Source organism: Dunckerocampus dactyliophorus, chromosome 6, assembly GCF_027744805.1.
Source record: "Dunckerocampus dactyliophorus isolate RoL2022-P2 chromosome 6, RoL_Ddac_1.1, whole genome shotgun sequence".
Taxonomy (NCBI): Eukaryota; Metazoa; Chordata; class Actinopteri; order Syngnathiformes; family Syngnathidae; genus Dunckerocampus; species Dunckerocampus dactyliophorus.
Window position 1 is genome coordinate 7,747,289 of NC_072824.1, and position 23,161 is coordinate 7,770,449.

Sequence of the window (23,161 nt, forward strand, 5' to 3'; positions counted from 1 at the left end):
CAAACTTTTTTATTTAACCGAGTCAAAAAAACATGCATATGCATTTTGAAATATTTATTGTCCGACAAATTGACGCTAAACAATATTATTGTCAACATTTTTTGAGACCAATTAAACCAATGTTATGACAATATAATATAATATAATAGTAAATAACTATATAGCTTAATAATGCAGTATTTTTAATACGTTATCTTTCACTCTGTAAAATTGTGGAATTGACCTTTGTCACATGTATATTCTCATAGGCAATTTGTACTGTGTCAAACATTACTTTTGAATAGGGGTGTCAGCATTTATAGTTTCAGCTTGTAGTTGAACAGTGCCAGCTCATTGTTTTTGTCTTCATCTACTTGTCTTGTCTGTTTATGTCTGGGGTGTCCAGCTGTCCTTTGATATTTATAATTAAAAAAAAACAGTTATACAGTACATATATTTAAAGACAAATCTTTGTGTTTTTATTACTTTTCAGTAGGGGTGTTAAAAGCTCTCGTGTCACAAGATCTTGCAAAATTAAAAAAATGTAAAAAAAATTCTAGTTCACAAAAAAAACTAAAACTGTCTTGTGGGCACTAGGCCTGGGATGATAATAAATTACTTAATCACACATTAAATGAAAATAAACTCAATAATTTTGCCGGCCTCAACACATTGATACGCCATGTGCATGCGTGTCTGTTTTTTTCGTCTCTTGCCTCCAAACAGGTAGGAAGAGAATTCACTCTGTGCATTGGTTTCAACACCTTGGTGCGTTTGTTCCATAGAACAACGGCATGAATGGAATGAGCCCTTTTATCAGTCATACAGTCTCTTTGTCTCGGTGGGTGGAGCAGAAGAGTTTAATGTAGTAGAAATTATATTAGCACATTGAAATATACTGTCATATTTTTATATTTTTTCATTGTACTTTTCTTAAAAGTACAATCCGGTTGCATTGTGGGGATTTTAGAGCTTTAGACTGACTTGGACATCCTGCGCGGCGGATATTTCACCTTTGTTGACTGCTTGTATTTAATTACCGAATAAATGCATAACGCAATAAACACTTCCCGTCTTTCACTTTTAATGTGCACCCCTACTCGCTAAATATAGTGACCATGCTGCTAAATTGTCAATCTCCTCTACGTATGAAGTGTGTTATGAAGCAGAGTTATGTCGGACACACGCTCAAGGCAGCCCTGGTGGTCAGCCCTGGTAGCAGCCATGGCGCACTGTAGTCGGGCATCTGCTCCGAGCAGACCCGGTGTTGCCATTATTACTGTTGAAGGTGACCAATGGTAACGGTGATTAATGGTGCAGACAAAGCCGAACATCTACGTGTTATGGTGGCGTTGCAGCAGTTCAACACCGATGTTAAACATGCACACGTCACTCGCTGACACTGACGGTGGAAACACCAACCAAGGTTGGCTTGCAGGATTTAAAGGGTTTTTGTGTGTAAAGCACTTCCAATAATGCCTCGCACACTGCCACTTCCATATTATGTTTATCATCATTCATAGTTGCCATGACATACTGTAGTCCACAGTCTGATTGGCTTCTGGCTGCCATGTCCTCGCAAGACAGGTTTGCTAAAAACCAGAAATCTTGTCACGTTTTAATCTCAACACCCCGAGTAAATGGGTGTAAATAGATACAATACAAGTTAGAGACAAATACCTCTTGTAGCTGGGGCTCTTTCTTCTTTGCAGACATGTTCAGAAGCTTTTCCAGCGAGCTGTAGTACTTCTCTGTTTCTTTCTCATACTTTTTCCTCTCCGCCTGGACGAGAGAAGACCATCATTCATCATTCTCAGAGGAAGGGGATGAATCAAAACTAGCCAAAGTGCTTCAGCAACATTGGTTTAATGAAGAGGCAATTAGTCGTCATACAGTACCCTTACTGTGCCGAGGTGGTCTTTCCGGAACTTCTCCAGGGGTTTCATGAGGGTCTCTGTGATGTTTCTCATCTAGACAAAAGTAAGAGACGGGCACCGCTAAAGTGCTTTCATCCTTGTACTAAATAGCACAACCTCATTCATCATCTAAATATTTAATGCAGGATCTGTGCATCAACATCACACCATACCAATCTCGGTTGGTTTTCTTGGGCTGAAACTACAGCTTTACTGCAGGCGGTAGGACTTCATAATACAGTCGTCCCTTGGTACATCACTGTTCCATCATCACTCACTCACTCTCTTGGTTTTTCAAAAATGTATTAATTCCTGATCAGTGTTTTGTGGTTGACTATGGCCCATATGTAGTATTCTGGTCACTGGAATAAAGAACATTACATTACCTTCACGCTGCATATAATTCAGCCATAGCATGTTCCACATGATAGCGAAAAAAGTTCTCCTCCCATTCCTTGTGGAACTGGTAAGTTTTGAAATCCTTAAATAAACTGAGAATAAATATAGTCAAACTTGTCTATAGCGGCCACTAGAGGGAGTCTGCAAAAGTGGCCGCTATAGACAGGTGGCCTCTATAGACAGGTTGGCGTCCAGTTTGAATGTTGACCAGTAGAGGAAAAAAAAGAAAAAAAAGGGGGAAATGTTTTTTTAATAATAATGTTTACCAGTAGAGGGCACTGCGGACTGTGGATAAAAGTTGTACAACACTACCAGGCTTGTTATTATCATGGTTCATGGTTTTAATCCTGAACATGCATGAGTCAAACAGTAGCACATCACATAGTACAATTCACAATTTTGCATGTTCAAAAAGGAGTAGTAAGAAGCAAAGCTTATTTAATCCTACCCCTCATCAGTTTCAATACATTTATTCACCTCTTGTTCTTCCAAGTGTACTTTGTAGGTCTACATGACAATGTAGTGCAATCATAGCCAAGGTTTTTACTTACTAAAAGGAAGCTAGAGGCTTAATAATAACTGATAGAATATATCCACGACCCACAGAACAAAGCTGTGCTAGTAATGTCTTACGCTTGTTTTTTATATTTTACTTTTTATACGGCAGAGTGTCATTACAGCTTTAGTTCATCAGGAAGTGACGGGAAGTGACGGTGGGCGTCCCGAGCAGGAGAGCTAGGCTCAGTGCTAGCTGTGAGTTTCGAGAGAGTTGGGAAGTGTGTTTATGTTGACGTGGATGTAAAGTCCTGCAGTGTTCTCCGCTGTTAATAAAGCCATTAAAGTGCATCGGCGACGTGAGTCTCTCCTTCCCCACAACAAGCGGCATTACAGTATTGACCAGTGCACACCAGGAAATAAACGGTGTCATTTCTTACAGGCATTGGCTGGACAGCTATGTAGTGGGGCTTGTTTAACCTTTGCCTTGTGGGCAAGCAGGAAGGAGAGACGATGCTGAGAGACGTGTGTGTGTTCTGAGCTGCTGTCTGGTGGCCGCGTTCAATAAATAAAGTTGGCAGAAGCAACAGGAGAAGTTTCCTTTGCTTCGGAGCTGAATAACACTGTCAAGTTAACGGACTAGTAGCGAATGGAAAAGAAGACGGCTTTTTTTGTGGCGAATACAGAAGATGAGGACTTTGATGGATTTGTGGATGAGGATTGATGAAAAATAACGTGAGTACATTCTAAAATACTTCAATTAAGTACAACCGAACTCAGTTTTGCTCCCGCTGCCGCATGCATGCTGGCGTATGTTTTTTTTTTTTTTTTATTGTAGCGTCGCTGGGAGCACGTCCTGTTCCCAGCCTTATTTGCGGTAATGTTTTGGTGCAAATGCTCTTAAAGTTACATGTTTCACCAGGAAATAGCAAGCTCAAAAGAAGACGGCTTTTTTATGTGGAACAACTGACAGTTTGTGTGGATCTTGTGAATGATTGTGACTGAGCTAGGACTCAGTAATTAAAGTCTACACACGACGGCTTCATTGATTGAAAAACGAACTTTTTCGTGCATGAAGCTTCTACTTGAGTTGGTAATTTGGCCGCTATATGCAGTCAGATATTGACCAAGGGAGACAAAATGGGTGGCCGCTGGCCGCGTTGGACAGGTGACTGCTATACACAGGGTCTATAACATGTAAATTTGCTGGGGGGGATTTTTCAGTGGCTGCTATAGGCAGGTGGCTGTTCTATAAAGGTGACCGCAAAGACAGGTTTGACTGTACAGTGGAGGCTAACTAGTTAGCTCGGTAGCATGGTATGCTTAAAGTGGCAGCCGTCTCTTTTTGTCCCCGCAGTGATCCCAACGCCTGCGCATTAGCAATGTGATGTAAGCAAAGAATAATAAGAGTGTAAAGGTGACTCTAAGAGTGTTACTTCATGTATACATGGCTCTAATAATGGTTAAAAAAAAAAACATATTTAGAAAGTCGTAGGCAGGTTTTCTCTGCTCTAATTCCAAAAATATTTCATTTATCAATATTGAATCCCACTTTGCAGAAATTCACCACTTACCTGCTGTCAGGTCTGTAACTAATTAACTGCTATAAACGAGGGAAGACTGTACATCCAAATCAAAGATACTTATTTTTTTTTTTTTTTTTTTTTTTTAAAGGAGCTGCTGTATAAGTTTTGCCACAACCCAGACTTAATCCAAATTTAAAACTATGGGGTGACGTGAAGGAGGCAGAGGACAACTAACTAACAAATTTGGACTACCCCTGTAAAACTCTGAAACACAGCACGCAGAACCATTCAAAACTGCTTTCGGGTCTCACTTCCAAATGCGCAAAACTCATTATCTGACGCGGTGGCATCGTTTAACACAAGAATACAACATTGTAACAACATTTATAGGTCAGAAAAGAGGAAAAGCATAAAAGGTCCCCTTTAACAGACTTGAACAGATGCAGTCCTGGCCATTTACATTCCGCTGTATTTGAGACTAGTCCTAAGTGATGCCTGCAGCCTGTAGTTTAAACCATAAGGGGGAATATTGCTGCGTTTTTTGTCTATATGCAAATAATTTTAATATGAAATAAAATAACACATTAGGCCTGTGATTGGCTGGCGACCAGCGATTGGCTGGGTGTACCCCGCCTGTTGCCCGAAGTCAGCTGGGACAGGCTCCAGCATACCCCCGCAACTTTAAAGGATAAGCGACATGGAAATGAATGGACGGATGGATAAAAAATTAGGCCCATATAAAATGCTGAAGTTAACAAATAAAACAATACTTTCTGCTGCTTCAGATAATATAAAATGAGTAAAACAGTCCCATCAATTACAGTGCTGCCAGGCAGCACATCAAAAATAACATTGGTCATAGCCATCAATAAAGTGTCCGGTCCCCCAAATAGCTGTGGTTACCAGCGATCCAGTGATCTCCGGTTACAGCAACACAGTTGGGTGAATCCGTTACCAAAATCTTAAGTTTGTTTTTTCTTTTCCCCGCCGCACATCTTGCTGATTTTGGTCGTCACTGTAGTCCTGCACGGTGGCTTGTATGACGAGTCATTGGATGCAGTTTGCGACGCCTCTCACACATGCTTATACCCGGCATGTTCGCCTGGAGTTTAGTTCGGTGAAAAGCTTTGCTATGGCGAGCTAAATTGCTACGTCTTCGCTACTGGCTACACTCACGACTGGGTGCTTTGCATTGATATAGTGCTTTGGTGGTAAGCAAACTCCTTACAAAGAAGGCATATCACCTACCTGGTGCTTGGTGTTTTTGAAATGTAAATTTCCTATTCATTGGACAGACAAGTCTCACATGCCCTACCACTTTCACGTGTCCTCTCTGTTAATCACCGCAACTCACCTTGCCCTCCCAACTACAATGGGAGCCTGTCAGCTCAAGCACAATAAGTCTAACACATAAAATGATTTTTATAAAAAGGCAACTTGAATACAGAAAGTAAAGTTAGAGATTAAGAAATTAGATTATTGCAACAAAAAAACACACTAAATATTACTGTAATTAATTAATCACAATTAATGCACTGATTTGACACCCCTAATTTTAACTTCCTATATGCACACATGCATTTGTTGAAACAGTAATAAGGCAACATATTTTTCCTAGCTCCTCCGGGGCTGATAGTAGCCCACGGGACGTGTCTGTGCCTGCAGCCCATCCCACTTTTCCTTACTTTGCACTGTGATGTCATCCCACAAGGCCAAGCCGCTTTAGTGTTTACCACACTCTGGCCACAAGCTCGGCCCCTAAAATCAATCATCGGCTGGTCGTTAAGCTCCCGATGAGACGACGGCGGCCGTGTTATGGCTTTCTTTTCATGATAACTTCCCCAAACTGCAACTCGACTATTTGGTTCCTTCAATTACAAGACTTTGCATTTCATAACAACATTGATGACTTTTACAACATAATGTGACACTTTCCATGAAACGTTAATAAAACCATGCATACTTTGGGATTGCAGCAAATATGGCATTTGAAGCAGCTCTATTTCATACTGTGTCATATTACTGTGGACCTTGTTGCCAGCAGAAAGCATTAAGATATTTTAAAGCCTAACAATGTTGCCACTCCCAGGAAGGTGCAGCAGCGGCAGTGACCCTTAGACAGGGGCTTGTAAGCAAGAGGAGATACTTCCAACACGATCCACATTATTCATCGACCCAATGAAGGGGTGGAGAAAATGAAGAAAATGAAATTCCACATGCTTCCCGGGACTTTTGCCAGCACATTAATAGATGCAACTACCAAATATGGATATTAATACGTGTTATTTGACTGCATATTAGCACATACTGTAGGGCCACGTGCGCTCGCGCACACACATGCGCACGCACACACACACACAAGGTATTTCCCTAAGTTTTCAAGCAGGCTCAGACTGGTTGTGCTCACCATCAGCTCTCTTTGGTCTTCCAGGTTCTTGAGGAATGAGGAGAACTCCTGCAATGACTCATCTGGAAGATATGAATAGAAAGCTAACAGTTAACAGTTTCTGATAACGTTGCCTGAGGGCTTTTATTCCTCCACTTTTTCGCAGAGAAAAGCTGATACACGTGTTTACTTTCATCATCCACCAGCACATATGTGTGCTTTTCTTTGTACATTCAGTTGTATGTTTAGCATGTAAGCATGGAAAACATGTGTGACAACATTAACTCATCATGGCCGACTGTCGGTAAGCACAAGCAGCCCCAAAAAGACAAGATGATTATACGCTAGCGGTAGACTATGAGTAGCCCGAGAAGAACCGTCGACAAACATTTGCATTTGGTGGCGACCCGAGGCGGAGTTTGAGCCTGAGTCATGACAAGATGCAAAACCCACACTTACCGATGCACCGCTCATCATCAGTTTTTGCGTCTCCAATGTACTCAAACTGAAACTCTCCAAGGCATTGGGCAAACTTGCGCTGTGCCATCCCCAGCTCTGAAAGAAAAAACATGCATATGTTTATACACCGAACCTGCAAAAATGATGGGGTGTGAATTAGAAGCAGGCGATATTTGGAGAGAGGCTGTCATTTCTCATTATATACAATTATATACTGTATATAATAATTATTTGGAGTGCATGAGACAGTGAGAACGTGCAAAGGAAAAAATATGTTGCTCAACACAGCAGCAACAGAACCAATGTTGGAATGGCAGTAAGGAGCTAACTTCTCAGCTGGCATTCATACCACTGAGGGAAGTTCATGGTAAACAACAGTATGTCAAGTGTGACACACGAGTTTCACAACAACAGCTGGGTAGCGCAACTGACATTTTAAGCAGAGCTACATAAAGCTGCTAGATAATACTTCAAATGCAGCTACTGACATCTTGTCGAGTTAATTTAAAAAATACATTAGGAGGTTGCCTACAGGTAGTTAATATGCCAATATTTCGATAATTAGAGATGGCGGCAGTTATTTGTTTTGGTGAACCAGACACCTGGCAACTATAAGTGACAGTGTGGTTAAATGAATAGAGGCAGCCACTAGGCGACCGTGTGGTCTGTTTACTAGGGAGGCACAATGTTTTTGTTTCAAACAGACACAGATACAGATAACGCTGTGCTTATCAAGAAGATAAGTATACAGATAACTTATTTGTAGCTATTATTTTTTAAATTTCAACTGTAATTTGTGTACACCTGGAAGTAAGAGACTCAGGTGGATTAGACAAACTGTACCTATAGATTTGTCCTAACCAAATATGACATCTCTACCATTTAACAAAATACAGTCAAACCTGTCTTAGCGGCCACCTTTATAGAACAGCCACCTGCCTATAGCAGCCACTGAAAAATCCCCCCCCAGCAAATTTACATGTTATAGACCCTGTATATAGCAGTCACCTGTCCAACGCGGCCAGCGGCCACCCATTTTGTATCCCTTGGTCAATATCTGACCGCATATAGCGGCCAAATTACCAACTCAAGAAGAAGCTTCATGCACGAAAAAGTTTTGTTTTTCAATCAATGAAGCCGTCGTGTGTAGACTTTAATTACTGAGTCCTAGCTCAGTCACAATCATCCACACAAACTGTCAGTTGTTCCACATAAAAAGCCGTCTTCTTTTGAACTTGCTATTTCCTGGTGAAACATGTAACTTTAAGAGCATTTGCACCAAAACATTACCGCAAAGTAGGCTGGGAACAGGACGTGCTCCCAGCGACGCTACAATTAAAAAAAACATACGCTAGCATGCATGCGGGAGCAAAACTGAGTTCGGTTGTACTTAATTGAAGTATTTTAGAATGTACTCACGTTATTTTTCATCAATCCTTATCCACAAATCCATCAACGTCCTCATCTTCTGTATTCGACACAAAAAAAGCAGTCTTCTTTTCCGTTCGCTACTAGTCTGTTAACTTGTCAGTGTTATTCAGCTACGAAGCAAACAAGGAAACTTCTCCTGTAGCTTCTTCCAACTTTATTTATTGAACGCGGCTACCAGACAGCAGCTCAGAACACACACACACATCTCTCAGAATCGTCTCTCCTTCCTGCTTGCCCACAAGGCAAAGGTTAAACAAGCCCCACTACATAGCTGTCCAGCCAATGCCTGTAAGAAATGACCCCGTTTATTTCCTGGTGTGCACTGGTCAATACTGTAATGCCGCTTGTTGTGGGGAAGGAGAGACTCACGTCGCCGATGCACTTTAATGGCTTTATTAACAGCGGAGAACACTGCAGGACTTTACATCCACGCCAACATAAACACACTTCCCAACTCTCTCGAAACTCACAGCTAGCACTGAGCCTAGCTCTCCTGCACTGAGCCTTAGCCCTCGAGTCGTTTCTGGCAAACCTTTTGTATTTTTCAAACACCGCAGTGATAAGAACAAGCCTGGGGCCTTTCTTTCAGGCTAGCTTTATGGCCGCTTCTTTAGCAGCGCAGGCGTCTTCGTAGGCTTTGAAAACACCGTCTTAGCGATGCTGGCGTTGCAGGTCGCTGATAAGGTTGATGTCTATTTCCCTCCTCACGGAAGGTTTGCAGAGCATTTGATGCAAATAGCACGTGAAATGTCACACATGAACGACCCCATTATTAGCGCCCCCCCCCAACACACGCACACACACGTGTATATATATACATATATATATATATATATATATATATACACACACACACACACACACACACACGCACACACGCACACGCGCACGCACACACACACACACACAGACACACACACACACACACACACACACACACACACACACACACACACACATCATTTTGGCAGATTATACAGCAGCCCTATTCTGAAATGCTGTAGCATAGCCAAAAAGGGTATCTATCTATCTGGGCCAGTTGTCTTGTCCTGAACTCTGCTCGAGCACAGCTAACCCATTGCTGACCCACACTCACACGATGCTATAATCATCCACGCCCTACGTCAGAGGTGTCAAACTGGTGCCATGGAGGGCCGAGACACTGCAGGTTTTCTTTCCAGCCGGTCACTAAAGCAAGTGATTTTAATGATCAACACCACCTCCAATTTGAGGGAAGGAGCTCATCAATTAAATCACCTGCTGGAGACAATGGTTGGAGAGAAAACCTGCAGTGTCCCGGCCCTCCATTGACACATGTGCCCTTTGTACTCGTTCCTGAGATTATGCAATAATTATGGTAATTATTAATAACTGGTGGGAGGAATGATCACATTGATTTTAAGACACATCTATGTTGTGTGCTGCTGCATTAGCAAGCAAGCGTACCAGCTCTTCCAACGGCGAGAAGGCGGGGGGTGTTCAGGGAGGAGTAGCATGTTTGCGATAATGCCAGGACGTAATTTCATGTTGCCTTGCCTTGCAGAAATCCTACTGTGAATGCTTGACTATTGGCATCAATAGGCATTTTGTCAAAAGTTGCACAAACATCAGTCATCATGAAAAGTGGATCACATGTATTATGGTTAACCCCTTTGCAAACATCCTGTTTGTCTTAGAGGCACTGCATCCTGCTAAATAGTCAAAACCAAACATGTGAAGTGGTGCCTGATTGTCTGTGTGGCATGGCAAGTTACGACAAAATACACGGTGTCATGCTTTTAATCGTCTTTTCTTAGTAATACAGTACAAAAACTCTACTATTGCCTCAATGAGCTGCAAGAAATTTATAGTCAATTATTGCAAGTAGAGTAAAGAAAGACACACACACACACAGGGCAAACCAAAACTATTTCCAGACAGCAGAGATTCCCCTGACGTGGCATGTATACGGCAGCCCCCCCTTGCCGCCACCCGCCCCCCTTGGGAAGCATCGTAGAATATGGCGAGGGTATTTTAAGACTGGAGCTGTGCAGTGTAAGGAAGCGTCGTGTCTCTGCGTATGACGAATGGCCCGGAACGCCGGAGAAAACAATTTGCTGGGCTTTGCTTCTACAAGGCGACATAAAGCTTTGAGCATGTACAGTACAAATGTAATAATAAATTATCCTTAAATATACAAATCCTGTGCCTATTGAGGAGAAAAGGGACTATGTCCTCCCATAGACAACACTGTAGACATATCCTACTTCTGCTGTCAGCTGCAACGTTCTTAGAATGGTTTTCATACACATGCTATGGATTAAACACTAAAGTCGGGGCAGGAAAAAGACAGAACATGTGAGCCGTGTTGAGACAGTCTACCCGAGCCGAGCACAAAGGGCAACGCTTCTGCCTCAGTAAGTTATTTTCACTCCACTACAGCACGACTTGTTCTCTACAGCTTCGAAGCAACACAACCACAAGTGCTTGATATAATTGGCCCAAGTGTGCAGAAAAGACACATGTCAAACAAGTCTGCAGTGAGGGTTCACAAATGTGAGAGTGACGCAATTGCAGTTCTACCAGCAAGTCTGGATGCCTCAAAGAAGAAATGCCAAGGCCACACAAAATTACAAATGTATGTCTGACTTGGGCAATTAAAAAACAAAAATGATGAGGTGCCATATGATACAATTCCACTCCAACCTTGCAGGTGGCAGTCATGTGGTTACTGCCCCACTTGATTTACCTAAACTGCAAAGATGATGGGGCATTCATTGGAAGAAGGGGATAACAGAAGATATTCTGTTATTTCTAGGGGTGTCCTGATAAAACTTTTTAACTTCTGATACAACATTCATACAAGCCTGACATTGCAGGCTTGAATAACAGCCGATATCGATCCGACATCAGCACTAATCACAGATACTGTTCTTACTTACTTTGTAGTGTGGAATGTTCAAAAAGGCTTGAGTGGCTCCTGTCTGCCAACAAGTGATATTACCCTGAGTAGGTATGAAAAAATTACCCATTGATGAGAAATTGTGTGAAAAAAAAGAATGTTCAAATAAACAAATCATTCAAATCAAACCATATACTTCTTTATGCATGTGGTGTGTAGCTAGGCATAACAGCGAGGTTCGAGGTGCTCAATGAAGTGTTTAAAGCTGACATTACTCGCCATCAACAGAGGCGATACTCAGTTTTTTTTTGCTGATATTGGATTGGGACACCCTAGTTATTTCCAAAATATACTGATCAAAATGTTCACACCAGTTGAAAAATTGCAAGAATTTATATTTTACAACGTTGGCTCTTAAGGAGGTTCCAAGTAGAGTTTCAAAATACAAAAACAAGTAACAAGTAAGCAATTTATTGCAAACAAGCATTAAAGTGAAATGGGCTGTTCACCAGCTGATCAAAGGTTTAGAACCACAGCCTTAGACTTAGGCAGACTTTATTGATACACAAGGGAAATTGCTTGGTTACAGTAGCTCAATTGCAGAAGAAAAAGACAAACACTCTTAAGCGGGAGTTACATCCCGACGTACACGTTACCACACGCAATTTTGGGGAAATTTGTTGCCCATGGCCAGCATGTAGAGGAAGTAGTAGTAGTAGTAGTATCAGAACGGTGTCATACTTAGGGAGCAAGTGATTTGTGACACACACGTGCTTTCCGCTCAACCTCCGTTGGTAGCTTTTAAATCATGCGAGCTAGGTGTGCTTTTTGTAATGCTGTCGTATGTTTCACTCACTGTAGACGTACAGTGTGTGGGCATCGTACGAGGCTCATGAAGCCCACTCACTTCCATTGCAATATGGGCGTACTGGCTTCCTACAGCACCTACGGCTATCATGACCGGGAGAAGCAGACTGTACAGCAGGAAGAGCCGCAGTGGCCGAGCAAGGCGCATTAATATCGGATAAGCTATGTGAGCAGCCGCCGTGCGTCCACGGAGGTCGAGTGTACAATCTGCAAGAGTGGCCTGCCACGGGAGGAGCCTCTGCCGTGCCTGGGCAATGCACACAACGTACTTTTAAACTTGCGACACATGCTCTTGCGACCTGGCTGCGTGCAAGGTTTTCCTGCATGCACGCAGAAAATAATTTGCATGCCAATTTTCTTCCTACGGGCTAGGCCTTTGCGATAAACCAAAAAAGTACCGAAATTTACTACAATAACCAACGGGATTTTGCCCATGTCGATAAATTCGGAGTTTTAATAAAAACTAAAATAAAAGTCTTTTTTGTCCGTTTTAACTGTGTGTGCTGGTATGCTATGTTCATTCTCCTTTAAGACGTGGTACAGCGCGTATAGTCACGTGACTCCACCCATCCAGCCTGAACAAGAAGGGAAACAGACGATGAGGAAACGTGTGATGGTTCAAATGAAAAAGTGGCTGTACAGTGCCAGCATTTCACTCGCTTACGCACCTAGAAATAGACTGTACAAGTAGAAAAAATAAAAAGGGGAGCACACGTGCGACTCCGTTTTTCAACCCTTTCATTCACATTTTGTTCCTGAAATAAGTCTGTACAACATGAGTCAAAGTAGAGTAACATTTTGGCGGATCTGTATATAAATCTACAAGTCTCCTACAACTTTCTTTGGCTCACATTGGCAACTCGCGTTGATGTGCGATGACATCTCAGCCGTACAAGCTGTACTCGTTGACGTAGCCAACTAGCTATGTTATCAGTTGGATACTAGCGTACTGCTGGAAAGATGACCGCTGACATACTATAGTGCTTTCCCAATCATGCGCTAAAAACAAGTTTTTTCTGTTTATATTCATCGTAACGCCGCTCCGAATGATACACAAATACTTGACTTGAAATATATGGATTTTTAAAGCCTTTAAAAAAAACAATAAACATGTACATCATGCTGGCGACCAGTCCAGGGTGTACCCCGCCTGTCGCCCGAAGTCAGCTGGGATAGGCTCCAGCATACCCCCACGACCCTAATGAGGGGAAGCGGTATAGAAAATGGATGGATGGATGTACATCATGACCAATAATGCAAAATTGACAATTCACAAATAAAGAACAAGATAAAAACATTATAAAAGCGTCTCTATAGGAAACCATGATTAGTTTGCTGTTGGTTTTTAAGGATTCCATGCTTTATTTGATGTCACTAATAGATGGTCACATGGCTACAAGAACATGTGAAATTCGCTTTTCATTGTGTAAATGATCATTGTGATGCTGGTTATAGTTTCTAAAGCCAACATGACACACGCATATAGGCAAATAACATGACAATGGAATGTCTGGAAATGAATAGAATTGTGAAAAAAAATGAGAAAGTCACTATATTTAGAAATGGTATTATTATTGGAATATATTACCTGACATGGTTGGGGTAGGTTGGGTTGGTATCAACGCCATTCTTCTTGTGCAGTGTGATAAGTGGCCATTAGTAATGTAATTGCATGAGACGTAATGTCAGTCATGTTATATATGTGTAGCTTAATACATGTGTGTACAGGATGTAGTAAGCCAGGGTATGTATGATTCATTCATTCTTGTGGACTGCAGTCCCAGGGAGATTTATTTTGAGTTCCAAAAAGATGATGTTAAGCTAAAGAACACGAAATGCAAAGTCAGTATGAAAGCTGCCGGAAACACCCAGAGCACATTCTGTAAATGGAGCGTTGTTGGTGCTTTTTGGAGATTTTTTCAGAAGGCTTTGTAGGCGGAATGGGTGTGTCCCATTGCGTTTCATTTAAAGTAATTTGTGCCAGTTGGTCAATAAATCAACGACAAGTAGTTAATTTGCATTTCCTGCAATTATTTTCAGATGGCTAAGATATATAGTAATCGGGGATTTATCGTGCATTTTTCGTTATCGCGGTAAAACTGCCCAATTTATCGTGATATTGATTTGAGGTCATATCGCCCAGCCCTACTACAGGCTTTGAAAAATGTGCGGGCTTTGAAAATCTGTGAGGGAAATGTGCGTGTCTCTTGCGATTTTTCCCATTTTTACATGTAGCCAGCACATAGGAGCACATACGTCCGGCTGTAACTCTCCCTTTAAATAAAATGCAATGCAATATGAATAAAATATAATAAAACAAAAAGATTATAAGATAAATCCAGCCCTAGCTGTTAATGCAATGTTGTTTAACCTGGGTCTAATTACTATAGGAGTGACTATAGGAGACTAATCAAACAGAGGAGTTAATTGGACCACGGTGACTTACTTTGAACTATTCTAAAACATCTCTTAAACATAAAACATATCTAACCCTAACCACACAAAATGCTGGAATCCACAGCAGGGTGTGCAAGTCCATAAAAGGTGACTCCTGTCACTGCACAAATACTTCCTATTTTTGCAGCACTCAGGTTGCTAGTAGCAACTGGCACCTTACACCTCTGCATGTTTTTTTCTCCTTGGTGGCCTAACATAAGGCCTGTACTACTCCTGTGGACTGTTGCACAACCGTCAGTGTTTTTATTACCACCTTGTCAAACATTACATACTAAAAAGGCGGTGTCCCTTAGAGACGAGCACTTGTCTAATATTTTAAAAGAACAACACAAACACACCATCCGTCTTAGGTTGGGGAAACTTAGTCATTTTTATGTCACAGATTTGATGTTTGGCCTGGTTAGAAATAAGCACGCCCTTATTGGTCAACTGCAGCACATGAGACTCCCAAGACTTCAGACTCCGAATGGAAATTTTGTCTGCTTCCACTGATGGCACGAGGATGTTTTCACACCATTACACTGAACCCTGATACACCTGAACAAAGCAGAAACACTACACCGTGCAGGACGCAAGGTCAGACTGCAAAGTCATTTTTCTAAGTGACATTTGCAGCATCGTGCCTTGAAATATGCCCACCGATGAAAACTTCATATTTGCACTTGACCATTTTTATTTTTCGATAAACAGTTGAACCTCGGTTTTCATACGCCCCATTTCTCACCAAAATGTTGATGTTGCACGTAACAAACTGAGTGCCCAAACAATAACTGTCACAATAACAAATTTTGCTGGACGACAACGGTCCTACAAGTTATTGTTTACATTATTCTGAGACCATTTTTTTCATTAATGTATTTAATGCATTGATGTATTATTGATTTAACTGACCAGCAAAATGCACGAGGTGCACAGTAATTCAGGAATGACAGCAGCTGAAACATACGTTCCACTGTTTTGTATTATTTATTTAACTGTCTTTGTCACAAAATGACGATGTGCAAATTGGCTGAAATTGACATCCGATCATGTTTTATACACAACTGGCATGAAGAAAGTATTTCATCATGCAGTTCACGATACACACAGCTTGCAGCACTCTGTGTGAGCACTCGCTAGCGCCCCGTCTCTCCGTGCTGGGACAACGAGACTGAATTTGTGACAGGAGGGTTCATTCACTCCGTTTATTCCACTATACAACCAACGTGCCCAGGTGTTGAGACAGATGCACAGAGTGATTGTCTTGTCATCTAGCCTGTTTGGTAGCGCATGCGCATGTCAATACTGTATATCGAGGCCGGCAAAATTATAAAGTTTATTTTTATTAATTATGCGGTTAATTGATTTATTGATTATAGTGGCAGGCCTAACCCTATGTGTTGCTCATTCACTGTCTGTGCATTTTTTAATGAGTACAACTGCTGAATAACCTGCTACGGGGCCAAAGAAAGTTGTAAGCGCTAGCAATTTGATAAAGAAGGTGAGAAAACTATTGAATTCAATCTCGGGAAGTCCACATCAACAATAGGTTCCATCCATTCATCATTTCTAATTGTTTTCTACATGTAAAAGTCTAATTATTCCTCTATAAAATATATTCTTTGTTAATATTTTTGGGTGTCTGGAACAGATTCATTGGATCTACATGATTCCAATGGGGAAAAACTGCCTGAGTTCTTCTATGTTCTGGTTTTTGTCTGACCTTTTGGAAAGGATTAATAACAAAACCCGAGGTACCACTACATTTGTGTGCTGGACTGTGATGACAAGTCTTGTCTCAGCATCGATACGCTAATGAAGAAGAGATTATTATAACAGACATCCAGAGTTATTATTAAAGACATACGAGAGTGTGATGATCCAGATCACACCCATCCATGCACAGTTTGATGACACACTGCATGTTTAACAGACTGAGGGGCGGACAGTCCATGCAGGGCTGTTATGAAGACAAGCTGTGTGGACTTCATTACATAAAACACGTGGAATGAGTGTAATGGACAACAGGCGACAGTCAAGAGGAGCAAGGAAAAGCAAACCATTGTTAATGTTGTCAATAGACCAACTGGGTGGAATTATATGTGCAATAGAAGACTGTTGAGATCAGTGAAAACTGCTGCCTTCAAGGAACAAGGCATCACAAGATAGAAACATCACACACTGAAACACACACACACACACACACACACACACACTCGGGTACACTCCGAGGCCAAAAAGGCTCTCCTTCATTTTTTTGCCTTTTAAAGCCAAACCATTTCTGTGCAAACCTGGGAACTGTCAAACTTGGCGAGTTTCTCTGCAGAAAGCCAGAGACCCCCACTCTTCTGCAGGCTGCAAGCGATGAGTCATGGAGACTCCACCTTGCAGCCATCTGATACTACAGACAAGCTTTTCTTTCTGCAACCAGGGCAAAATAAATAAAAAACAGGGAAACAAGCAGGCCTGCCTGTGTCACATAAACATTTGAGAAGAGTGTGGCCAAAGCTGACACGAGGGGGTGCAGGGCCACAGGAAAAAAACATGTGTTGCATGAGTGCTCTTTTACTTGCTATTTCCAATTGACAAAGAACAAAAGCGGGGACTAGTGTGACCACGGATGCACTTCATGAAGGATTTATACAGCAGTACAATACAACCTTCACATTTCAGAACACACTTGGATATACTTGAGAGCAATCAGTGTACAGCTTGTCGGCTATCCACTGAAAATGAGTCAACACAGAGAATGATTGTCTAAACACAAATGAGAAGCAAGATAACTGTGTCCTGCCTACAGTCAAGCATGGTGATGGTGGTGGTAGTGCAAGGAGGTGTGGCTGCACGAGTGCTGCCGGCACTGGGGAGCTGAGGTTCATTGAGCGGAACCAAAAATTCCTACATGTACTGTGACATTGTGAAGCACAGCCATCATAATCCCTTTGGAAGCAGTTTTCCAACATGATATGGTGCCCAAACACACCTCCAAGTGCCTTGCTGAACAAGTTTGGCTCTTCCACACCCCACCACCTGTGGGGCACCCTCAAGCGGAAGGAAGGTGGAGAAGCTCAAGGTGTCTATCATACACCAGCTCCACCTGTAATGTCATCATGGAGGATGGAATAGGATTTCTGTAACAACCTGTGCATCTCTGGTAAATTCCTAGAGGGTTAAGGACAGTGCTAGACAACAATGGTGCACACACTAAATAGTCACACCATCCACACAATTTGGTCACTTGTGTTGCCATCTATTTAGACAATAGCGGCTGTGTGTTGACTCATTTTCAGTGGATAGTAAATGTATACTGCGATACAAGCTGTACACTGACTACTCTAAGGTATATCTCAGTTTACTTGCTATACTATTGTCCCTTGACAAGATGGAAAAAAATGCCTGCTGAAATGTGAGGGCCATACTTTTGTCAGACACTGTAATTAGACCTACTACTGCAGGTTGTTAGAGTAACATAATAAATATGAGATGTAAAATGTTAATTTTTTTTTTTTTTAACATGCTATTACCGTGTGCGTCAAAAAAACCCTAGGCCACACCGTAGCTTGAGAAAACGCAGCAGTGTGACAGCTGATGTTGAGCAGAAATTGGCAAAGAAAAGAGCATTTTGAATGGCAAGTGTACTGTAGCTTCAAAGCCCTGGCACATGGCTCTCTCGACAAGGCCAAACGTATTTGTACAGTAGCGACTGTCTCTGTGGGTTGAGTTGTCACCGCAGTACGTCGAGTCTCAAATGCCACTTGCTAGACTCAGATGGGAAACTGATTTTTTTTTTGGTTGTTATTTATACAGTGGTACTTTGGAGACAAAACATTTGTGTTACGAGCTGCTAGTTGCCAGCAGGAATAGCCAGAGATAGCTATTTGAAGGGCTTGGGTCACCTTAGTATGTGGAGACAAAAGTGAGCAAGCACAGACAAAGCGCTCAATGACATGGCAGTAAAGTTGTGCGAGGAAATTTATTAGCAAATTAGTAGTAGGACAGAACAAAACTTGCATGTCGCAAGACACGCGGTGTCATACTTCCACACTTTAAGTCGATAGACTCAGAAAAGTATGTGTTAAAGAGGGTTTGTGTGTCTTGTATGTCTCTGTAAAAGAGTGTTTGGAAGTGAAATATAAGCTATAGCCTGACTGGACAACAGCATATGCGCGCAGTCATAGTTCTTCTGTCAACTAAGTTGTCAGTATTTATTTTCTAACACCCTCTTTTCATTTCACTTAGGCCCTGTCCACACGTAAACGTTCCTGGGATTATTTTTTTTCTGGCGGGTTGAAAAACAATTGCACCCATACTGTGCCAAATTGTTATAGTTATATTATAGTTATATTATAAATAGTTGCATCCAGACAGAAACAGCTCACTGAGTGAAAATGATGCAATACGTAAGGAAGGCGCACCTACGTGTGGCGCTGTAAAGAGACACACAGACAGAACCACTTGACACACCAAACTACACAAGAAGAAAGAACACATGCACATTAGTCTTTAAGCGTTTACCGCTTTCCACTGCTCATCTAGACTTGCTATGCAGTGGAATTACTTCTCTCCAAATCATTTTGTAGGCAGCAAAATATCAGGAGAATGTCGACTGAGGTGAGTCACGTCAGTCGAAATATTCCTATATTATGTTGGCTTGTCGTCAAAGCTCACTTCTGGTCATGTGGTGGCAATGGGTCGGTGATGTCATTGTTTTCTAAAAACAGCAATTTGCTTGTCTACACGGAAACGACAAGCCAGAATTTTCAGATGTTCCTACTCTGGAAGCCATTAAAAAAAAATTAAAATACTGTTACAGCGCAACCAGGATGCCGTTTGCATGACACGAGGAACTTTGTGATTTTGACCTGAAAATGTTTCCGTGTGGATAGCCCTTTAGTTGGTGGGTGTTTTCACAAACCTTTATTTATAATGTGAGTCACAATGATATTTTGTGAGATTATTGTCTTATGATATTTAAGTGATGAACAGTTTACATTACCAATGCCTACTTGTTATTCGTTGTGTTTGTTTTGTTACATACATTGAGTCCATTTTGTGTTGAGCTGTTTCAAAAAACTGAATGTTGTTTACTAAAATAAAGCAAACATATTATCCAGTCTCATGGTGATAGGTGTATTAAAAACTTTAAAATGATCTTTAAAAAGGTGGACTTATTATAGATAAAAAAAATCTATCTGCAATTAATTGTGACTAATTATGAGTTAACTATGAACAAATGCGATTAACCGCAATTAAATATTGTAATCGATTGGCAGCCCTAATTGCTGTACAAGCTGTACACTGACTACTCTAAAGAATCCAAGTTTAATTTCTATAGTATTGTCCATGAATAAGATACAATAAAACTATTGCTGAAAGACATGCTAGAGAGACTCTCTAAATGACGTTGCAGTGGAACTCAGGTCAAACACAATTCCATCCTGTCAGGCGGCGCATCAGGGAGCCTTTTAAAATTTCCCCCAAAACAAAGCAGAAAGGGAACAATCAGTATATGTCAAAGTTTAAGGTCTGAAGATGTCCTCTTGCGTATCCGGTTGATGTGGCGTGTTTGTTTTGATTCCTACACTCTCATCAGTCGTGCCTCTTAGGGTCAGAACACGCCTTGCCCGGCTTGCATTTCCACGCTTCGCCTTTCCACTGTACTTCCTGTTCCACTCGCCCATCTTTTCCATCCACCTCGTATCCCCCATCCTTTCACCCTTTGGCCGAACCCGCCCACCCCCTCACCGCGGCTCGCTGCCTCCCGAGCATGCATTACTTCACCCGAGACTTCCTGATTCTCCAAACAAGTCTGGAGGGTGAGGTCACGCTGGCAACAATGGGCCATGTGGCTCATCGCACATGTGTGTGATCTTTACGGTGATCTTTACGGTGGTCACGCAAACGGTCCAACTGCAATTCTGAATACTTGTTGTGTCTCCAACAAGAGTTCCTCTGACATGAAGCTAATGCAATTTTAATGAAAGGCTGTGATGTGGCTCCTTGGCAGAGATTGTAATGTGATTATGGTGAGCAAGCACACAGCCAAAGAACACTGACTATTACACCCAAGGAGGCAACAGAACCCTAGCAAAGCTGAGGCCTTCAGTCCGATGTGAGGCTGCAGCACCTGAACCAACATGATGTTTCTTAAGGACAACAGCGAGGGGACAGACAGGACACGATTCCTGTGGAGGAAAACCACTAGAAACAGAAGCGTATCTGCATGCTGCTCCTCGAGTGGGCAACTTCCATGTCACTTGCTCTCTGGCCCCCCCTCCGACATCCAGCTTCAAGTTTCCTCTCTGAGCCAAGGACTTTCCGTGGCGGGACATCCTCCCAGATGTGGGAGTGTGGGACAGAGCAACGTCAGAGATAGTTGCAACACCGGATTGTTTCGAGGTCAAAATGTGAGGGGTTTTCTTCCATTTTTTATTTTTTATTTTTTTGCAACACAAGCAATTGTGATAATCACTATGGATGGTTAAATCCAACACTGGCCATCATACTTGTATATGACAATCCACTTTGGAGGACATGCTAGCAGACACAATACAAAAGTACACAAAGTTGTATGATCATTACGCAAATGGTCAAAGACTTATCGACAATTTGTTGCCAAGTCTCATCCGTGCCCCTGCAAAGACAATTTGCTTGATAGAGGCCATGTTTTTCAACCAATCAAATTTTACACATGTGCCTGTCGGTCCCCTAAAGCTGTGTACCAAATTTCATGGTGATTCGCCTCAACACCCTAACGTTACAGAGGGTGTTTCAATGGGAAATTTCCAGTCAATCCGACTCATTGTGGTCAAACTTTGAGGTTTAATAACTGTTCGGTTGAATTTGACTTTTTGAGAATATATAAGCATCACATGACTGTACATCACTGTACGTGTGTGCATCAAAGAGTATGACAATTATGATGGGAAAAATGTCTTCAAGTCTTTCAAACCTGTGATGCAAATGTGATAAAAAATGACTTGTATGATACCTATGTGACATACTTATGACATGCACTACTTGATCCTAGGTGGTTGTACAGAGTAAATAATTGCTAAGTTTAGTGGACAATGAAGAGACACCACTACTTTAAACGATTGTAACGACACCGGAGAGACCACTATTTATCAACCTAAAATGACAAGCTCCTGTTAATAGTTGAAGTGTGACGTAAAACCAAGAAAATCTACTGGAGTTGATAAAGCGTCCTCTGCAATCTTCTTGACAATTTTCAAGTTGCACGCTGGCATAAGTCCTAAAGAACTTGACAATAACAGCGCCACCATGTGGTGTATTTTATCGGAAAAATGACAGCACAGGCAAAACAATAGTTTTGCTTTGTTTTGTTTTGTTTTTGATTGACACTCATCACAATAGTTGAGACTGACAGGTGACTGCAATGCAATTTCAGCTATTTCATCGCATTTTGCATTTTTACATTATTGTTGTTCTTGATGTATTTTCCTGTTGCATTTATCTTATGGTGTTTGTGAATGTTGGGTTTTGGATCATTTCTGTGTAAGTCAGCTGGGATAGGCTCCAGCACCCTGGCGACCCTAATGATTACAATCAGTGTAGATAATGGATGCATGGAAAACATTGTATAAGGAGATGAAGGTGGGGAGTCCTCCAAGACATTATTATGCCCAATTACAGAAGCTTTTTGTTTCTAAAGCAAATCAGGACCTGATAGTACAGACAGTTGGTCAAAAAGTGCTACCACTAGGTGAACCTCACTCACGTTTCGTGGCGTTGATGAGGTTCTTGCCATCCTTGTAGAGCTCCTTGATGAACCTGTTGGTTTTCTCCAGCTCTGCTTCGTGAGCCTTAATTTTCTCCCTGAAGCTGGGGCTGTCCAGATAGCATTCACTGAATTCCAGCGGGTGCAGTCCCATGTCTTCGTCCCTTTTCGCGGGAATAAACTGTCAAATAAGCGCCGACTAAAACCTACAAATAATAATTGTAGTAGTAAACTCTAAGAGTCGAATAGCATAGCTAGTAGTAGATGCTAACGGTCGTTAGCATGGTCACTTCTGACACGCGCGCGCATGGGTGTTGTCAAATTTAAGGACAGGAGAAGCTAGCAAAGCCACATATGGCGTGTTTCAACAAAAAGCAGCGACCCGGTATTCATCGGAAGTCTTCAAAAGCGACTGTCAGAACGTTATTGCGTCCATGTTATCTTCTTTTCTCATCAAATGCACCCCGCCTTGCAAAGTGACAGATTGGCAAACTCTGCTGACATCTCTGTGTGTGTGCGTGTAGGGAAACTTCTACCAAAGAGTGCGCAGCGATGTTGAAACAGTTATGTACCATTCCGGTTTGCGTTAGCTTCAATTGCATTGCTTAACAACGCACATTTGTATGTATTAAATAATGACACTGA

The 23,161-nt window shown here is 41.8% G+C and overlaps 1 protein-coding gene across 5 annotated transcripts in view; it reads right to left on the reverse strand.

The window, feature by feature from the left end:
- Positions 1 to 23,065, reverse strand: part of arhgap10 (Rho GTPase activating protein 10) — an 85,344-nt gene extending 62,279 nt beyond the window's left edge. For 3 of the 5 annotated variants that reach the window (XM_054778489.1, XM_054778488.1, XM_054778486.1), the window contains exons 1-5: positions 22,517 to 23,064; positions 7,161 to 7,256; positions 6,723 to 6,784; positions 1,878 to 1,949; positions 1,660 to 1,761 (exon numbers count right to left, since the gene is read on the reverse strand). In XM_054778489.1, coding sequence (XP_054634464.1) covers positions 1,660 to 1,761; positions 1,878 to 1,949; positions 6,723 to 6,784; positions 7,161 to 7,256; positions 22,517 to 22,670 — 486 coding nt within the window. In that variant the 5' untranslated portion in view covers positions 22,671 to 23,064. Of the gene's footprint in view, positions 1 to 1,659; positions 1,762 to 1,877; positions 1,950 to 6,722; positions 6,785 to 7,160; positions 7,257 to 22,516 lie in introns of all 5 variants that reach the window. The other 2 variants (XM_054778487.1, XM_054778485.1) reach the window with 2 other exon arrangements.
- Between the last annotated feature and the right edge of the window lie 96 nt (positions 23,066 to 23,161).